This window comes from Caloenas nicobarica, chromosome Z (genome assembly GCF_036013445.1).
Source record: "Caloenas nicobarica isolate bCalNic1 chromosome Z, bCalNic1.hap1, whole genome shotgun sequence".
NCBI lineage: Eukaryota > Metazoa > Chordata > Aves > Columbiformes > Columbidae > Caloenas > Caloenas nicobarica.
The window spans coordinates 108,428,077-108,444,550 of NC_088284.1; the positions used below are offsets into that span (position 1 = coordinate 108,428,077).

Consider the following 16,474-nt stretch of genomic DNA (forward strand, 5'->3'; position numbering starts at 1 on the left):
GGTTCACAGTTAAGTCACGAGTCTGTGCAGTGGGGCGATCGGAGAGCAACCTGGTTGTAAGGCAAGTCAACTTCTCACATGTCGTCTAGGACAGAAGCCCTCGCTGGGGTAAATGGTGGCTTCTAAAGGAGTGAAGACAACACGGAGCCAAAGGGCTAGTGGGTTTGCTGACAACAGCAAAGTGAGACTATCTTCTTGGTGGCCAGGAGAGGGCATGTCCTTCCTGCCTGCTCAGCAGGTCCGGGTGTTCTGCAAATAGAGTCACCTGCAGGCTGCGTTTAGAGGAACCTCCACCTTCCTGTGCTTGCCCCAAGTGTCCCTCCCAAATCCAGCTGTGGAGAACCTCAGGTGAAGGCTCTGGAGCACAGCTGTGATAGGAGCGGCTGAGGGACCTGGGGGGTTCGGCCTGGAGAACAGGAGCTGAGGGGAGACCTTCTGATCTCTGACCTGCCTGAAAGGAGCTTGGAGCCGGGGGAGGGGTCGGGCTCTGCTCCCCAGGAACAAGCGCCAGGACCAGAGGAAACGTCCTCAAGTTGCGCCAGGGGAGGCTGAGGTTGGATCTGGGGAACAATTTCTTCCTCAAACAGCTGTGGGGCATTGGAACAGGCTGCCCAGGGCAGTGCTGGAGTCACCATCCCTGGAGGGGTTGGACAGACGGAGATGAGGTTCTCAGGACATGGGGTAGAGGTGGACTTGGCAGTGTTGGGTTAATGGTTGGACTCGATGATCTCAAAGGGCTTTTCCAATGTAAACGATTCTATGATTTGTGATCAAGTGACACCTCAAACTGGATGTTGACTTACCTGTTCCTGAAATTTCTAGTGGTTTGGCATGCAGAAGAGCAGGAACCACCTCAGATTTTAATCTGGTTATGGAATTGTAGCTGATTCCACCTATTTCAATATTTATTAGCCAGGTCTTTACCAGAAGCCCCTTTCTGAGGAATGAAGGACCAGACAAGCACACAGGCCTCTGAGAACCGCCACATTTCCTGGTGGCTCTTACCGCGTTACTGTGGGAAGCAGCCAGGTTCTGCAGCTCAAACACGCCGACCTCTCCCTCGCTGTCTCCCACCAGGAGGCAGTCGGTGTTGGCAGCGAAGAGCACGGATGTGAACATCACTTGTGGGCCAGCAGAGCGAGAGATCACGGGGCTCAAGCTGCAACCCAGCAGAGGCAGGGTTGATGATGCCATGCTTAAAATTGTGTTTGCCTGGAGTGTAAATCTAGCAGTAATGCAGGCCTGATAAATGCTGCGTGGTTTACTTACTTTTTATGTCCTAGATTAACTCAAAACTAGGAAGTGAGGCAGTGTTGTTTTGGTCTCTATCAGAACAGAAATCCCAGCCTAAAATCTGTCCTATTGCCTAATTTGGTGCTTAATATTTTTATTATATGAATAACTTGCAAGATTAGGCAGGCCTCCTACTCCACTGCTGGCTTCATGCTGTCTTTAATACAAGTAGTACAGACCAGCGTCACAAGGCCACAGATTAACTAAGCTGTGCACGAGATGTGCACCTGCTTTACAGTAGTGGGAAACTGTGCGAGGTATCTCAACTTCTGACTATCTTATTTTTATAAAAGAACCAAAGTAGATCAGTTTTGTTATTCTTTTACTTTTAACTATGGCAGTGGTAGAATCTATCATTTCTGCAGCAAAAAAAGCGCCGTTTTACCCTTTATCAGTTCCGTGAGGCATTCATCTCCTTGTCTTACAGTCGCAATTGTCTGGAAACTACCCTCTGCTTTTACAAAATGAATATTTCAAAATGCAATATTTTCCATAACTAAGTAAGCAAATGGCACGGAGCTGTCATGAGTGATAACAGTCCTGACTAGGCAATAGTGTGTAGCCTTTGTGCTGTTAAGTTTCAGAATCTTCTTTGAGAAAAGTAATGACTTACGTGCTGACACTGAGATCCCAAACTTCCGTTCTGCTTTCATTTGCTGCTGCAAATATGCAGGCTGACTTCGGAGACCACATAATGTCATGGACAAAAGCAGTGACGGAGCTGAGAGTTAAAATGGGCGTCTGGGAATCCTGGTGCCATAAATTAATGCTCCAGTCTGCAGAGCAGCTGAGGAATGTGTCAGTGCTGAAGGGATTCCAGGCGACTTTGTACACAGGACCCTGAGGAAGAAACAAAAAAGAACTTTGTTTTATTCTGAAACTACGGGCTCACAGGGTGGTTTTTAATAGTGGCCTTTCATGGAAATCCCTGGCCGTTCTCTGACTTTAATAGCAAACCCGGCATTTTTTATGTGTACCAATAGGAAATGAGGGGGTAGCAGATGTGATAAGACAGGAGAGATCGTGGGAATAAAAAACCATTCAGCTGATTCTGTCCCTTCACCAGTTGTTAGGAGAAGCTGATGCTGAAAGGGCAGCTCCTTGGATGAAGCAAAGACTAAATAAGAAGAGAAGTTTAGGTTTCTTTTGTTGCAGATGTTTTGTTTAGTAATTATAAGCAAAGAAACCATTACATTTGTGAAATTAGTTGAACAGCTTCTGCTGTCATTACTTCTATGTATCACTCACCTTATGGCCTCTGTATGTCTTTACAAACTGCTCATTAGATGAACAAGAACACTTGTGGATATGACCCTCGTCTGTTCCAGTAAGGTAAAAATCACTGTCCTGAAAGAAAGGTGAAAGTAACCTAAGTGGGGTTAACCTATTTATCACTCATCCAGAAATCTCTAAAGGACTGGGTGAGTTTGGCAGTGACAGTTCTCTGAAGAACTAAGGTGGGGTTGCCAGGGTGTTGTGTGTTGTATGTGCAGTAGATCCAGTGGTGCCAGAATGGATCCGATTTGCTGTGCCTGTGCTCCGTCTGTGCAGAACACACACTGGGATTTTTGACTCCTGAAAATCCCAGACTTTCTGTGATCCACATGGGCAAATGTGTGAATTCTTCAAATGCTCTGAGGGTAAAACATTCAGCTGGATAAAGAGGAGAAGCACAGCCAGCTCAGTCCGAGACTCAGGAGATGTTCAACAGTCAACTTCTCACTGATTTGACCCACACGCGGGGGAAACCCGCCCTAGGATCCGGCCCAAAGCAAACATGAGTAATGTGGCTGAAATGACAGAGTTGTTCACGCACAGGGATTACTTGCTTGGTTTACTGTATCATCCACTGTTACTAGCTAAGAAGCAGTTTGCTTCAGAGCTAAATATGCTTTAAATAGCAGTGCCCAGTCCCAGGTAGTGCCAGCAAAGTCGCTCCAACTGAGGATCTTGCCCCTGCCGCACAGGTTCCCTGGATAATACTTGAGCCAGGATGGACTTTCTGACCTACCTTGGGATGGAAGTCAAAGCACATCCCAGCTGCCTGCTGAGGTATCAGATCTTTACTTTTGCTTTCTTTCTCACTTGGTAATTTTTTCTTCTCGCTTTTTGTTTGCTGTATTTTCATCAGATCTGTGCAAAGAGCAAGAGTTTTTGTCAGACAGGTGTGTGACAGTGCTATGAATAACTTGTGCTTCCGTGGAATGCTCAACAGCTCTTAAATGTTTGGGGTGTGATAACTGGTATTAAAAGTGTCACCTGAAATAAAATGAAGCAATTGTGATTTCAGGTCTTATCCCTCTGCAGGGAAAATGCTTACCAGTGCAATCTAGTCTTTTCTGTAGAAACCACTCGGTTATTCGGCCATCTGCTGACATACAGATTAACCTCTCTCTTTTGCCGTCTTCTGTTTCACCGCTGGCCTGTTCCACCCACCTCAGTTGCCATATAGGACCTGTATGTTTATTTAAAGATTGACTGGGACAAAAAACATACTCACGATAAATCATATATGAACAAAGACAAGGCAATATATTTGAAAAATAATTAAGCTTCCACTTTGTAATGAATGTCCGCTCTTCTGACAGAAATGTTTAGCTTTTCTTTAAAAAAAAAGGGGGGGTGGAAAAAGAAGAAATCTAAATATTGACTGTTTTCCCCAGGACTTTTTTTTAATCAAACATATTTGATATTTAATTTCAGGGCACCATTTAACGTGCTGACATACCTTTCATGATACCTGAATCGTGAAATCAATCTGCACCTTGGAGGAGCCTGCCTTAGATTTGGGGAGCTGCCCTCAAGACAAATGTCTCCATCCTCACCCCTTCTCTCTCATTTTCTTCTTAATTCCTGCTTGTCCCTCACCTATTCTGATATTCTTTCTGGTTTTGGTGAGTGTAACGAGTGAGAAACCACTAAAAGCTACCACTGGTCTCCCGTAAGGCTTTATTATCCAGGACAGGATTGTCCTAGGTAGTTAAAACATGGAGTATAAAATGATATTTGGTGGTAACTTGCTGCATTTCCTTAAAAAGCCAGGGCACAGTACTCATCTGTGTGACCTTTCCAACATGGAGAACTCGCTTTGTATGCATGGCAGCAGCGCAGAGCGTTTCCTATCCCAAATAAGGACCAGTGGTGTTAAAGTAATATGAGCATTTATTGGCAGAAATAAAGTAGAGGTTGATGACAGCGTCTGAGGGTTTGGCTGTACCGGTGTAAATAGGTGGGTGGGAAAAGTCCGGCTGGCCCTTCCAGGCATTTATACATTACCGTAAACTTTTGTGTCTGCAATTTTGCTCCAGAGACTTGTAGGATTTGAGAGTATTGAGTGTTTCTATAGGCTTTCCCAATCAAAACTGGAAGATACTGACAGAAGTTGGAAATGAAAAAATTGTGTGACATCCCTGAGTATTCACAAGCCTTATCAAGAGTGTTACTGTTCCCTCAGCTTCTCACCTGGGGATATTTTTTTATTTATTTGCTAAGACATGACTGAGGTGGAGGAGACGGGGAATTGCAGCCTTACCTGCTGTCCATAATCGCGGCATCCTTACGACTCCGGACGTTATAGACAGCGACAGAACCATTGTACGTTCCAACTGCTAAAAGATTCGGGCTTCTCAGAGAAAAATCCAAAGCGGTAACACCGTGTTTACACCGGAAAATACGCTCTGGCCACTGACCAGTAGAGAAATACAAGAACATTTTAAGTTAGTTTATTAATTTACCTCTGTCGTTTCAGCACTGGATACTAAATTTCCAGGCTCTGCTGGGAAATTCAAGTGCTGATGACCATAATGACCACTTCTAGGTAGAAATTAGGTACTGTATTCTAAATGGTTCAGTTTATTTCTTGCTGTAACTGATAAAATTAGGAAAAAATGAAGACTGTGCAGAAATATGACACTGTAAATGTTAGATGGGCCTACTCCAAACCAAATACCTAAAACTCAAATTCCCCAAGATTCAGCTGAGTACCATGTGGGGGGTTGGTTTGTTTGTTTGATTTTTGTTATTTTCAAAATGAACTTGGCATTTTGGTAAATTTCTCCAGTTGTTTTCTATCTTGTAATGTGAAAGTAAGTACCTTTCCAATTACAGAAACCTGGCTGAAGATAAAATGTAATCTAATGTACTTCAGGGAGTCTGTAAACTACTATTTTCGTGTCATTTCTTTGTGCAACCAAAGAACTGCTTCAGCTCTGTTATAAGATTAAATCCTTAAAGTCACTGTGCCGAGCTCTTAAAATGGGAAATAGTAGAGTGGTAATTTGCAAAAAAGTCTATTTCCGTGTGCCTGCCAGACCTTAGTTCTTAATGTGAGGGCTGTGGTGACATCAGGGAATCACAGGAGTATTTGCTGTTGACGTGATAAATATGCATCAAAGACATGACTCTGCGTGATTTAAATCAGTCTAATACACAGTTTGGGGCAAGTGAAGCTTGTAGAACAAATAAAACTGAAGTTGTGTAATTTGATGGCGATTGGGTGATTTTGACCATGTCACTTTGTAACCGAGATTTCCGAGATTTTTTTATTTCTTTTTTTTAATGGCTGGTTTAAAAAGGCTCATTTTTCAGAGTTTTGGCTGTGGGGCATTGGAACAGGCTGCCCAGGGCAGTGCTGGAGTCACCATCCCTGCAGGAGTTGGACAGACGGACATGAGGTTCTCAGGACATGGGGCAGTGCCAGGGCTGGGCGAACGGTTGGACTCGATCATCGTAAAGCACTTTCCCAACTAAAATGATTCTTTTTCTGTTCCTTTGGGTCAAGAGTCAAGCACATGGCCAGGTACTGCAGTCAGAATCAGTTTTCCAGAAATGTGTGATTTGGGCTAGCAAATTCAGCCTTACTGGCTAGGTCTTGCTTTTTGAAATGGAAAGAGGGAAATCCATAAAGCAGAAATAGTATAGCAGAAAAATACATTGAGGAAAAAAACACAAGAAAACAAATTGGCTACTTGTTACCATGGGGTTCTTCAATGACCAACAGCAAACCAAGCCTTTCTTCTTTTGTTTGAAATCAAACGGTCCGTAACCAACAGCTAAAAGATCCTAAAAGCACAGATTAACAGATATTTCTCAGTTAAACTTGAATTTCAGCAGGGCATTTCTAAAAGGCAGCTTTCTGTTAACAGTGAGTCTCAGTGCAAAGTCTGGAAAAATAGTGCTCATGTTATATGCAAGTAGAATCACACGCAAGAACAGAATTTCGGAATTTCTAGAATACTGGAAACTGGCTCAACTACAAGTGCATTTTTAGTCACTCTCAGTTGTGTTTGCTATCCCCTCTCCTTGGCCATCATAAAAATATGTCCCTTCCAGAGATGAATATGCATTGTTCTATACCATATTTTAATATGCAGTATTTAATGGAATACATAATAATACTTCTATTTTTCTCTCCTGACAATGGCTGTGAAAGGAGCCTCAGTGACAACCTCAAACTCGGAGCTTTTAGGTCTCTACGGTGGGGTCCAATGAATTCTGTTCATTCCTTTTCATAAGCAGAAGTAAGAAACAGCAGTAAAATTTTCATCTTCAACAGCATTATTTTTTTCCCTACCCAAAACAATTCATACTAACGCTTCAAAGTGTTTTCTTGCCCTATAATTCTCAGGCTGAAGTCTAGAAAAGTGTCCAACTGTAGAATACCTGGGATCTGGTACACTAACATTATGAAATGGTCTTTATTTTCCCCTTTTTTTTTTTTCCCCCTCCTGGGGCAATCTTACTGGTTTTATGTTTCTCATCCTGACCTGCTTTTTACTTTCCTCGCCGTCATTATTTTTGTTGTGGCCATAAGAGAAGTCTGTTGGAAAAACTGAGCCTTACATTGCTCTGAAAGTGGACATGTCGGAGTCGTTCTCACCTCCACTGAAACAGAATTAAATACACTTGGGCCAGCTGCTCAGAAATCTGTGCCTGTTATTATACATCGTAGCCCCCAAGTTTGATGAGTGCTGCTTGCTTGGGAGATTACTGTCAGAAAGAAAGATGTGGTATCTAAACTGTCAGGAATAAACTCCATCATGGTGATAAAGTTTAACAGTAGGGGTTTAAATTTCAATTTCCAAACCTACCTGACTGTAGGGATGATGCCATCTCTCTGAGATCCCTCCCAGCAAAGTATATCAAAATCAGGGATTTTTTTTACACCAATTGCTTATAGCGTTTTGTAACCAGCTCAGAAGCAGTGGTTTGTTAACTCACGGGGTTGACTTTGCTCCAGGCCATGCTGCTCACGCTGTGAGCACGAGTCACGTTGCAGAGATACGACCACAGATGCTCCAGGCTGGGAGGTACACGTTCTTCTGGGGTTTTCGTTAGGTCCGACAGGATTGATGCGTCGATTAATGCCTCCTCCTGCTCCTCCTCGCCCTTTTCCTCGTGAGGCTCTTCCTGTTGAGCTTCTTTCACGGCTGCTACTGCACCACTGGTGTCTGATGGAATGTTGGGATCTAAAGCGCACAAATATGGTGGAGTCTCAGTAGTAACATTTCACTTATCCAACTCCAGTCGTTCACATCAGAAGAAAAATTTGCCCTTTCAGCAAATATTTTGCCAAAAAAAAAAAAAGGTGAAGATTTGAGGAATTAAGATATCCTAACTTCTAGAACTGCGGCTAAGATGTTGGCAGGGCCATAGAAGGTGGCTGGATCGGGCTGTAATGTGCCAGTTATGCACCAGCTGTTTAATGAATGGACTTAGCTACCCAGCAACAAGTTCTGAGTTTATGTTCGCCCCCAACCAAGAATATTTCTGATCTCTCGTATTTAAAAATTTGTTTAAACGAGGATTTTTTTTTCAAGTTAGATGCCTAATTTCAAAAAGCCACACTTACACGTTGATCTTGTAACACCATAGCGAAGGTACTTCATGCTGTAATAAGTTGCTCATTACTTGGGACAATTATGCATAGAGCATATTTTTAGACTGCATTTGCTGAGTAGTTTTTTGTTTACTCACTCCTTTGTTTTATATAATGTGCAAATCAGAAACTGAGCTCAGATAACTGTAAACAAAATAAGAAACAAAGAAGAACAACTGCCATATTGTCAGAACAAAAGTCCAGCATCGTGCTCCAGCTGTAGCTGTAGCTGGTATGATGGAATATAACAAGTTCACTGCCTGAGAAACTGAAACTCTATGACACGAGGAGGTACCACACAGTAAAAACAGTGGGAATCTGCCTTTGTTTTTTGATCCCTGTGTTAACTTGGAGCTCCTGTAAATGGTAAAATGTTACTTACCACTTGGGTCCAGGTGATGCCTCTTAGAGTCTGCAATGAGTGTCCTTTATGTTAGACACTGAACATCAAAAACTTCTGGTTTAGGCCAAAAGTTCCATTTACCATCAGTCCCCTTATAAAATAATTTTTTAAAAAAAACAAACAAAACCAAACAACTGTAAAAGACATTCCAATGCAAAAAAAATGGTTGGAGAATAGCAGAGTTAATCTGTATCTTAACTGTCAGGAAACAAGTTTGCCTGATTTTTTGAGTACGTCTCAGTTTGTGGTGCTAAGGGGAGATGAGCTGGCTCAGAGCTGTCAAAGTGAGTGGAAAACTGCAGAGTCCATGCTGACATCTCATAAACTCTCCTTTCTCTATTTCTTAAATGACTTATGGTCTGTAAAGACATTTAATGAGGGACATAACTCTGTGACTTTCAATAGCATGGAAAACCTGCTGCAAACAGGAAACAAACCTGGAAGGACAGGAAACTGCCGATAAGCTGCAAGTTTGGGTTGAAAAATATTCTCCATTAGAATCCTCTCCATGAAAAATAAGTCCCGCTGAAGGTTTTGGGATGTTAATACAGCTTCGGAATGGCATTCCTCCTCTTCGTGGCTTCTGGCAACAACAGCACTTTCTGAAATCGTCGTAGAAGTTGTACTGCCTGACAACAGATGAGAGGAAAACAGCTTTAGCATGATAATACTTTGCACATCGAAGTTCAGGGGATAAGAAGTCTCCTTCTACACCTGCAATAAGCAAAGAAGAATCTATCGCAACAAAAAAATACTTCCCCTACTGATTGTTTTTCTTGCTTCAATTTTATTTTGTGTTATTGCTCAAATACTCAATATGATGAGATACTTCTGGAATTTTTCACAATTGTTTTGCTACTGGCCTAAGTTAGTTAGTAACACCAAACTTTGCCACTGACTATTTATCTTTATTTAAGATCATTTATGATGGCATTGGACAGAAAAGGCCTCAGTGCAGATGTGTCAAGTGCCAGACAGGAGACTAAGCATTTGCTTGAACATGCATCCGAAATGTAAACCTGGAAAAATGTTACCTCTGTCAGAAGAGACAGACGTAGTCTGATGCTGCTCTTTGGTTGGATGAGATTTGCTGCTTTTCCCCGTTGTGGCTCTGCTGCCTTCTGCTTTTGACGCGGGTTTTATTTCCAGTATGTTAAATGAATCGTACAAGTCCCAGGAAGTGACCACCACTCCTAGAAATGAATTACGCTGTATTATACAAGGCTGTTGTTTCAGTACATTGTAATAAAGGACTATGTACAGCTGAGCAAAGGTTTCCTTTTCATACTACACTCCCAAATTTTTGGCATAGGGGCTTCGAAAGGGCCTGAGGGTCGGACGAGGCTGTAGCTGCAGTTGTGTGGTTGGAACGAGCCGTGCTGGTGCTCAAGGCACACAGAAAAGGGGAAGATTATGTTTTCAAATCACATTAGTATTTATTTATTTTCTCCTTTTGATATATATTTTTTTCACTCGTTTTACATAGACTAATGAACACAAAGGAAAAATGCATGCAATAGCATTCCTCGTAGTTTTCTTTGGCCTCCTACACAAAAAAAAATGTGCATAGCAAGGCAAAGCTCAGCACATGTATCTAAAACCTAGATCTTCCCCTATAATTTCTTCAGAGCATTGAGGTTGAACATTTTGTATAATCACATCTATCCTGTGTGGCTGCCCAGATATTCTGCTTTCCCCGAGATTTTAAATCTCATAACAGAGGTTCTTTTCTTTGCATTATTGCAAACAGAAACCAGCGGCGCTGAAAAGTTAAAGGGAAAAAAGGGAACTGTCTCCTCTAGTGTTTCCAGTATTAAGTGAAGTTCTGCCTCCTAATAAACCCAACAGCCAAGCGTACAATGTAGCAAATGAGGGTCTGTTCTTATTAAATACTTTCCTATGCGGTACTCTGAGAGTTCACCTTTATCTTCCATGATGATTTTGTCACATTGCACCTCCTTGTTCTTTGCGGCTCCATTGATGGTTTGCATTGTTTTTTCTACAAAGCGATCGTTACCAGGTCTATTTTTGCAAATGTCAGTATAAATCTTATTCCGCTCCCTGGAAAGAAAAGAAATGTACAGTGACTTTCTGAAGAACATTTGCATTCAATATCTCAGTATATTTAACCACAAGTTGAACAGGAGAGGATGCTCCATGTCATAATTTATATAAGTTATGACTCCATGTCGTAACTGCTTGGGGTTTTTTTGATTGCTAGATTTCATTTCATGCTATGTATCATCTTTCAGCAGCTATTTCTAACCTCATGATGCTGTTCTGAAACAGAAACGGCCTGTAGAGGTAGGTAAATATCCCTACTCCAGCTACCTTTGAATTTGGTGGAATTCCAAGGAGTTCAGAAATATGTAGCTCTCATCACAGCGCATCCAAGAGCCAAAAATGAAACTCTTAATAGTACGTTTCTGTTTCATCCAGCCCTCAGGTTCTGTACGAACGGTCAGTGGGAACTGAGAAACTTTTCCTATTATTTGAGTTTCAATATTCTAGCAGCAGACACGGGTTACACCCAGTTTCAGTCCACCACGGGTTGTTGTGCTCGGGAAGAGTCTCTGTTCCTATGCAGTTGGCAATACGTGCTGCGCATACCAGCCGAGTCTGATTCGTAGGATGCTGTTCCTCTTCTTTCCCCAAAATCACACCCATGTGATCCACAGGCTGGGGCTGGAGTCCCACCATGAATTTGGTGTGTATACTAGCAGGAAAAACTGACTTATCTAAGTTGTTGGCCTTGCCAAGCTCAGTGTGCTGCAGCTCAGGCTTTGGGGCTTGTGTCTACCAAAACTGCGTGACAAGTGTGTCAGTGCGACGTCCCTCACGGAAAGCACTTTGCTGCACTCTGTCCCACTGAGCTCCTGGGAGTAAGCCAAAAAAATCTGTATTTTGGGTTATACTCCCTCCCAAAGTTCATGGTAGTCCAGAGAGGACACTCTGCAGTGGAAGCTCTAGATGCAACTAAGGGGAGACACAATATTTTAACAGGCAAGGTCACTTGTGGTGGGGTGGGATTTCTTCTAGCCAGAAGCTTCCAGGAAGTCAAAGCCTGCCTAGTTCATTTAGATCTTTGTTATTAAGAAATGATGAGCTGCAAAGCTACACACAAGAATCAATGCGGAGGTTTGCAATTTCTTAAAATTAAATTGCGTAATTCACATGTACCGCACTCCTCCATCTTCTCTTTCCCCCATCGCCTGTGTGTTCTCCACCATCCCCTGCTTTTGCTAATCTGCCTCAATTTATCAGTGCAAGTTGATATGAATTTGATCAACAAAGTGGAGTTGTAAGGACTTCAGGCTGTCTTGTCAAAAGACTCAAGCCCAAATGGCTTTGAACAGAGGTGAAATGGCAAGCTATAGTAGTCAGATTGCTGACCCTACGTGTGAGCAGCCTGTTCAGGACTGTGCGATCAGCAGAAATGGGGCGTGCTGAGCTGTGTGCACACAAACAACTGCCAGTATACATACTGAACTCTTCCAGCGTCTTCTGCTTCCACAGACACCATCACAGATGACATATCAAATATCCAGAGAGTTTCCGTCTCTGTGAGGTAAATATCCACTCTCTTGTCTAAGTCTTCTTTTGTCAGTTCTTCTTTCATCTCCTCTGGCCTCACCTGCACATCTGAAAAATTAAATGAGCTTAACAAGCGAGACCTTTTCTGCTCTAAATTTAAAAGAAGGCAAATTAATTCTAAAACTGCTTTAATGATCGGGAGCCACAACTAGTGAGGCACCGAGTTCCTTTGAAGCGCTGGGCGTCTCACACCCACTGCCTGCAGTGTCCCACACATCACTCCAAACAACAGTTGGAATCTGTAATTATACCCCGCATGTTCTTTACCAGGTAAGTTCACAGCTGTGTCTCGTTGAGAGCCGGCTTCTACTATTTCATCTAGGATGCTCTCGGTGGTTGATGCGTTTGATATCGTACTGCTGCTCCCGTACGTCCTGCGGCAACAAAGAAATCAGCAAAAATCCTGTATGAGAGGCCAGGTGTCAGTCAGCAAAGCACAACAGAAATATCGTAGCAGTGGTGTTATCAGGATAAACCACCGAGGACTGTGACAGCACAGACAGGGATGCTGTAAAATAAGTCATAGAAGGCTCAGGAAAGAAAATAATGAAATGGTTTGAAAGACTTAAAAATAAAGAATTCCTCTGACGACATATCCTGAGGCATTAAATGGCTGATGGCAAAGCAGCTGTTGAGCTCTCAGTTCGTTCTTAGCGTATAATAACACGCAGGGTTTGCTGCCTGCTGGGCAATAACACTCGCAGGCAGCGCTGCTCTCAACCAGAATTAGGTCCTCTGGTGCTTTGCATGTGCCGAAATGGCTTTGAAATGCACATGAAACTCATTTGAAGGGATTAGCTTGTTCAAAAAACAAAAATAGGTAATGTTCACAGAGGAGGTAGCTGTGCTAACTAGAAGTAAAACTCAAAACTTAGGTAGTGCTGGGAGGTTTGTGAGCAGATTTTCTCTTCCTCGAAAGCTAAGTGTGAGCAATTATAAATATAAAAAAGGCATTTGAAAAAGGCAATTTTAAAGATTTGTATTTAAAACTAAAGTTAAAGAATTTTATTTTGTCTTTTAAATGAAGAGTTCTTGTCTCCAAAGAGGATGCATTTGTTTTTCAGGAGATATTTTGTATTTTTAATTCTTTTTTTTGTGTATATTTACTCCTGGTTAATATCCCTACCTCTGAGATTACCCTTTATAATAGCCAGCCTTGGAAACACGACAAAAAGAGCAATCTCTTATTCTCAGAAATCACAATAGCATTAACTTTCCAAAGAAAACAGTAAATAATGCTTTTCTTTAACTTGTATTTTTTCCAGTGCTGCCTTTACTAGTGTTTTAGTCCCTTTGACTAAATAAATCGCATCTCCTCTCCATACAATTTGAATGTGTACACACCACTGGATAAAGTGATGTGGCTCATTACTTTCATTTTAAACACGAACAGTTATTTATCATATTTTGCATGACTTAATTGAATTTGTCAGCCTGAAGATAAAACGGCTCAAGTCCATTGACTTTGTTTATTGCCTCTGTATGAAGGTTTGTAAATGAAAGGCAGTAACTAGTGAAACACGTAATTTAGCAGTTTTAACTCGGAAGTTTTTGTAGAAGGGCATTTTTTGAAATGGATGCACATATGCCCACAGAGCTAACTTGCTTAAATTAATTTAAAAGAGGGGGTTCTTCTTAGGTTGACAATATTTTGATATTTGAACTGAAAGAGTCAACTTTTTTAGAAGGGTTGTCTGTACTGAATAAGTATCATTAAAACTGACACAATGCTCTAAAAGAAATGTGTTAACTCTTCAGTGAAACCAGAGCTTTTGTTTCCAGGGCATTTTTCCCTACCCACAGCTAAGCAGGCATCGATATATTCCATTTTTTGAAAAAAACATGCGTGGGGAAGGCAGGAAGCTTCTGAAGTAGCTAAAGGGAGTATATCAACAAGCTGCAAATGTATTTGCGTTTCAGCAGTAGTTCTGACAGACTCAGTCACAAGTATTGACAAATTCCATTTTTTCTGCTAGTTGCTATTCCTCAAATTTTAAATTACGAGCATGACAAGTGTCTGTATGTTTGGCAACACAGTATAATTATAAGCCCTGCACAGCTATCCCAGCCTCTCTGAAGAACAGGTACCCTGTGAGATGGGATTTCAGATGGGCTCACCCTGAGAACGAAGCCGAACTGGTATTCGCTCCTGAGGCCTGATGCGTGGAAAAAGAAGAGAGAAAATCCAATCCCACGGGCCCGAGGTATGAGCTGAATGGCACGAGCTTGCTCTGCCTGCGGGCAGCAGCACTTGGGTCGGAATGGGAGAGCGGACGGGGTGTCACATCCTTTCCTTCGGCATCAAAAACCTGAAGAAATATTTCGGCAACGGTAACAGCTTCACTGTGTTCCCAAAGCAAGCAACAGTGATGACATTTGCAACATTTAATCTCATTTGGAAGATAAACAAGACCCTGATCTAGGTGGGAACCTGACAGAATGGGTTGGTCACCCCTGAGATACAGCAGGACGGGCTGAACCCCTTTAGGGTTCAGTCTGGCGAAGGTTGTCGCCTGGGGCTGAGACTTCTTTGGAACTCACTTTGCAGAAATGGCTGCAAAATATCTGGAAAAATGATGTTCATCTCACTGTCAAACCCTCTTCTCCTTCATCAGCCCTCGTGTGTTTTTCAGTTTATTTATTTTATAATGACCTCCTAGAGCGGCTTATTGACTCTAACTATTCCAACCTAATTAACAGGACAGCAAAAGCAATGAGATAAAAACCCATATTTTTTAATTATACTGCTCAAAATATCTCACTGTAAGAAGGTATTCAGAAGGTCTTTAAAGGACTCTGAGATTATGTTATGGGAATCTGCTGTTTTTTAGATAAAGACATACAGGTGTTACAGCCAACTATCTCACACAGGTTTGAAAGCATGTAGTTGGAGAGCTGTTACTCTAATTTATTTTTTTTATTATTATTCTTGCAGGTTGTTTTTGAACACTCATCAGCTTCATTTCAGAATGGGTTAAGCTTTTGGATAATTTTCTTTCTCCGCAGCTCTTCAACTTCAGAGATGCGTTTTCTTTCCTCCTCCCTCTCCAATTTCCTTTCTGACAACTATTAACATCCCCAATAACTCACATTTAAAGCTCTTCAGTAATAAAGGGCTTCTCACCCGTATGGCACCCCTGTGACCCACGAGGGATGCCCTGTCCCCAGCTCTGCCATCGGAAGTCGTGGACTGGCTCCTGCAGCTCCCTGCTCTGTTGATGTAGATGCCACTGAAGATGCTTGTGCGTCTCAGGCTCACAGAACTGGCTTCTGATCCTTTCCTCAGCCTGAAATAGAATCATAAAATCATTTTGGTTGGAAAAGACCCTCAAGATCATTGGGTTCAACCGTTACCCACCCCTGGCACTGCCCCATGTCCCTGAGAACCTCATGTCCGTCTGTCCAGCCCCTCCAGGGATGGTGACTCCAGCACTGCCCTGGGCAGCCTGTTCCAATGCCCAAGTTCTGTTTCAATCGACAAAATATGACCGACCACATACAAGCACAAAATTACTTTATCCCTTAACTTCCATGAATGGTTTAAAGGATTTAAACAATGCAGGATGATAAACCTGAAATAATGTCATTCCTTAAAAAAATGTCTGTTCAGGAGGCTTTTTTCCATAGTGGGCAGGGGTGGGGGCAATGCCTGCGGTCAAATAAAACCCCACAAGATTTTACTGATACTTGGTTTTCTGGGGCCAAGCTCACACATGGAAACTGGTGTGACAATAACGGGCTAGGAGACGCAGCCTGCGGGGCCGGTGACACAGCCAGGCCGTGGCCCGGGGACACCGGCGGGGAGCCCTCCCGGCCGGCCTGCCCCGGCCCGCGGTGCCCGGAGCCGCCCAAGGGAAAGCTCCACGGCAGACCCCGAGCCGGGACAGCCCTTGCGGCGGGGACAGGGCTGCCGGGACCCCAGCACGGCCGCCACTCACGGGAGAGGCCGCCGGCCACCGGCGGGGCCCTGCATGGCGGCGGCGCTCGGCCGGGGCAGCGCGTCGCTCGGTAACCATGGCAGCGCGCCCCAAGACGCGGCGCGGGGATTGGCTGGCAAGGACGGCGCCGCCGATAGGCCGGGCCGCGCTCTTCCCCGCGTCCGCCCGCCTGAGGAGGGACCCGGCGGGTCAGTGCCGGCCGAGGCTCCCCCGGCCCCGGGCCCCTCTCCGTGCCCGGCGGGGCTGGGCCGCACAGCGCCCGCCTCGCCCCTTCGCCGCCCGCCCCCTGCCCAGCCCGGGACTCCTCCCCTGCCGCCAGGGCCGCGGCAGCCCCCGCTCCCCCTTTGTCACTGAAGCACAAAGGTCCTC

General features: G+C 43.6%; 1 protein-coding gene across 1 annotated transcript; it reads right to left on the bottom strand.

The window, feature by feature from the left end:
• Positions 1–729: 729 nt before the first annotated feature.
• On the bottom strand, positions 730–16,140 carry DNAI4 (dynein axonemal intermediate chain 4). The gene is made up of 16 exons (XM_065655393.1): positions 16,106–16,140; positions 15,292–15,454; positions 14,286–14,476; positions 12,435–12,541; positions 12,059–12,215; positions 10,495–10,634; positions 9,608–9,766; positions 9,011–9,202; positions 7,513–7,760; positions 6,268–6,354; positions 4,826–4,977; positions 3,614–3,771; positions 3,305–3,426; positions 2,542–2,640; positions 1,907–2,133; positions 730–1,159 (listed from the first exon to the last, which is right to left on the bottom strand). The coding sequence occupies exons 1-16, from the start codon at positions 16,138–16,140 to the stop codon at positions 730–732; spliced, it is 2,667 nt and encodes an 888-aa protein (XP_065511465.1).
• Between the last annotated feature and the right edge of the window lie 334 nt (positions 16,141–16,474).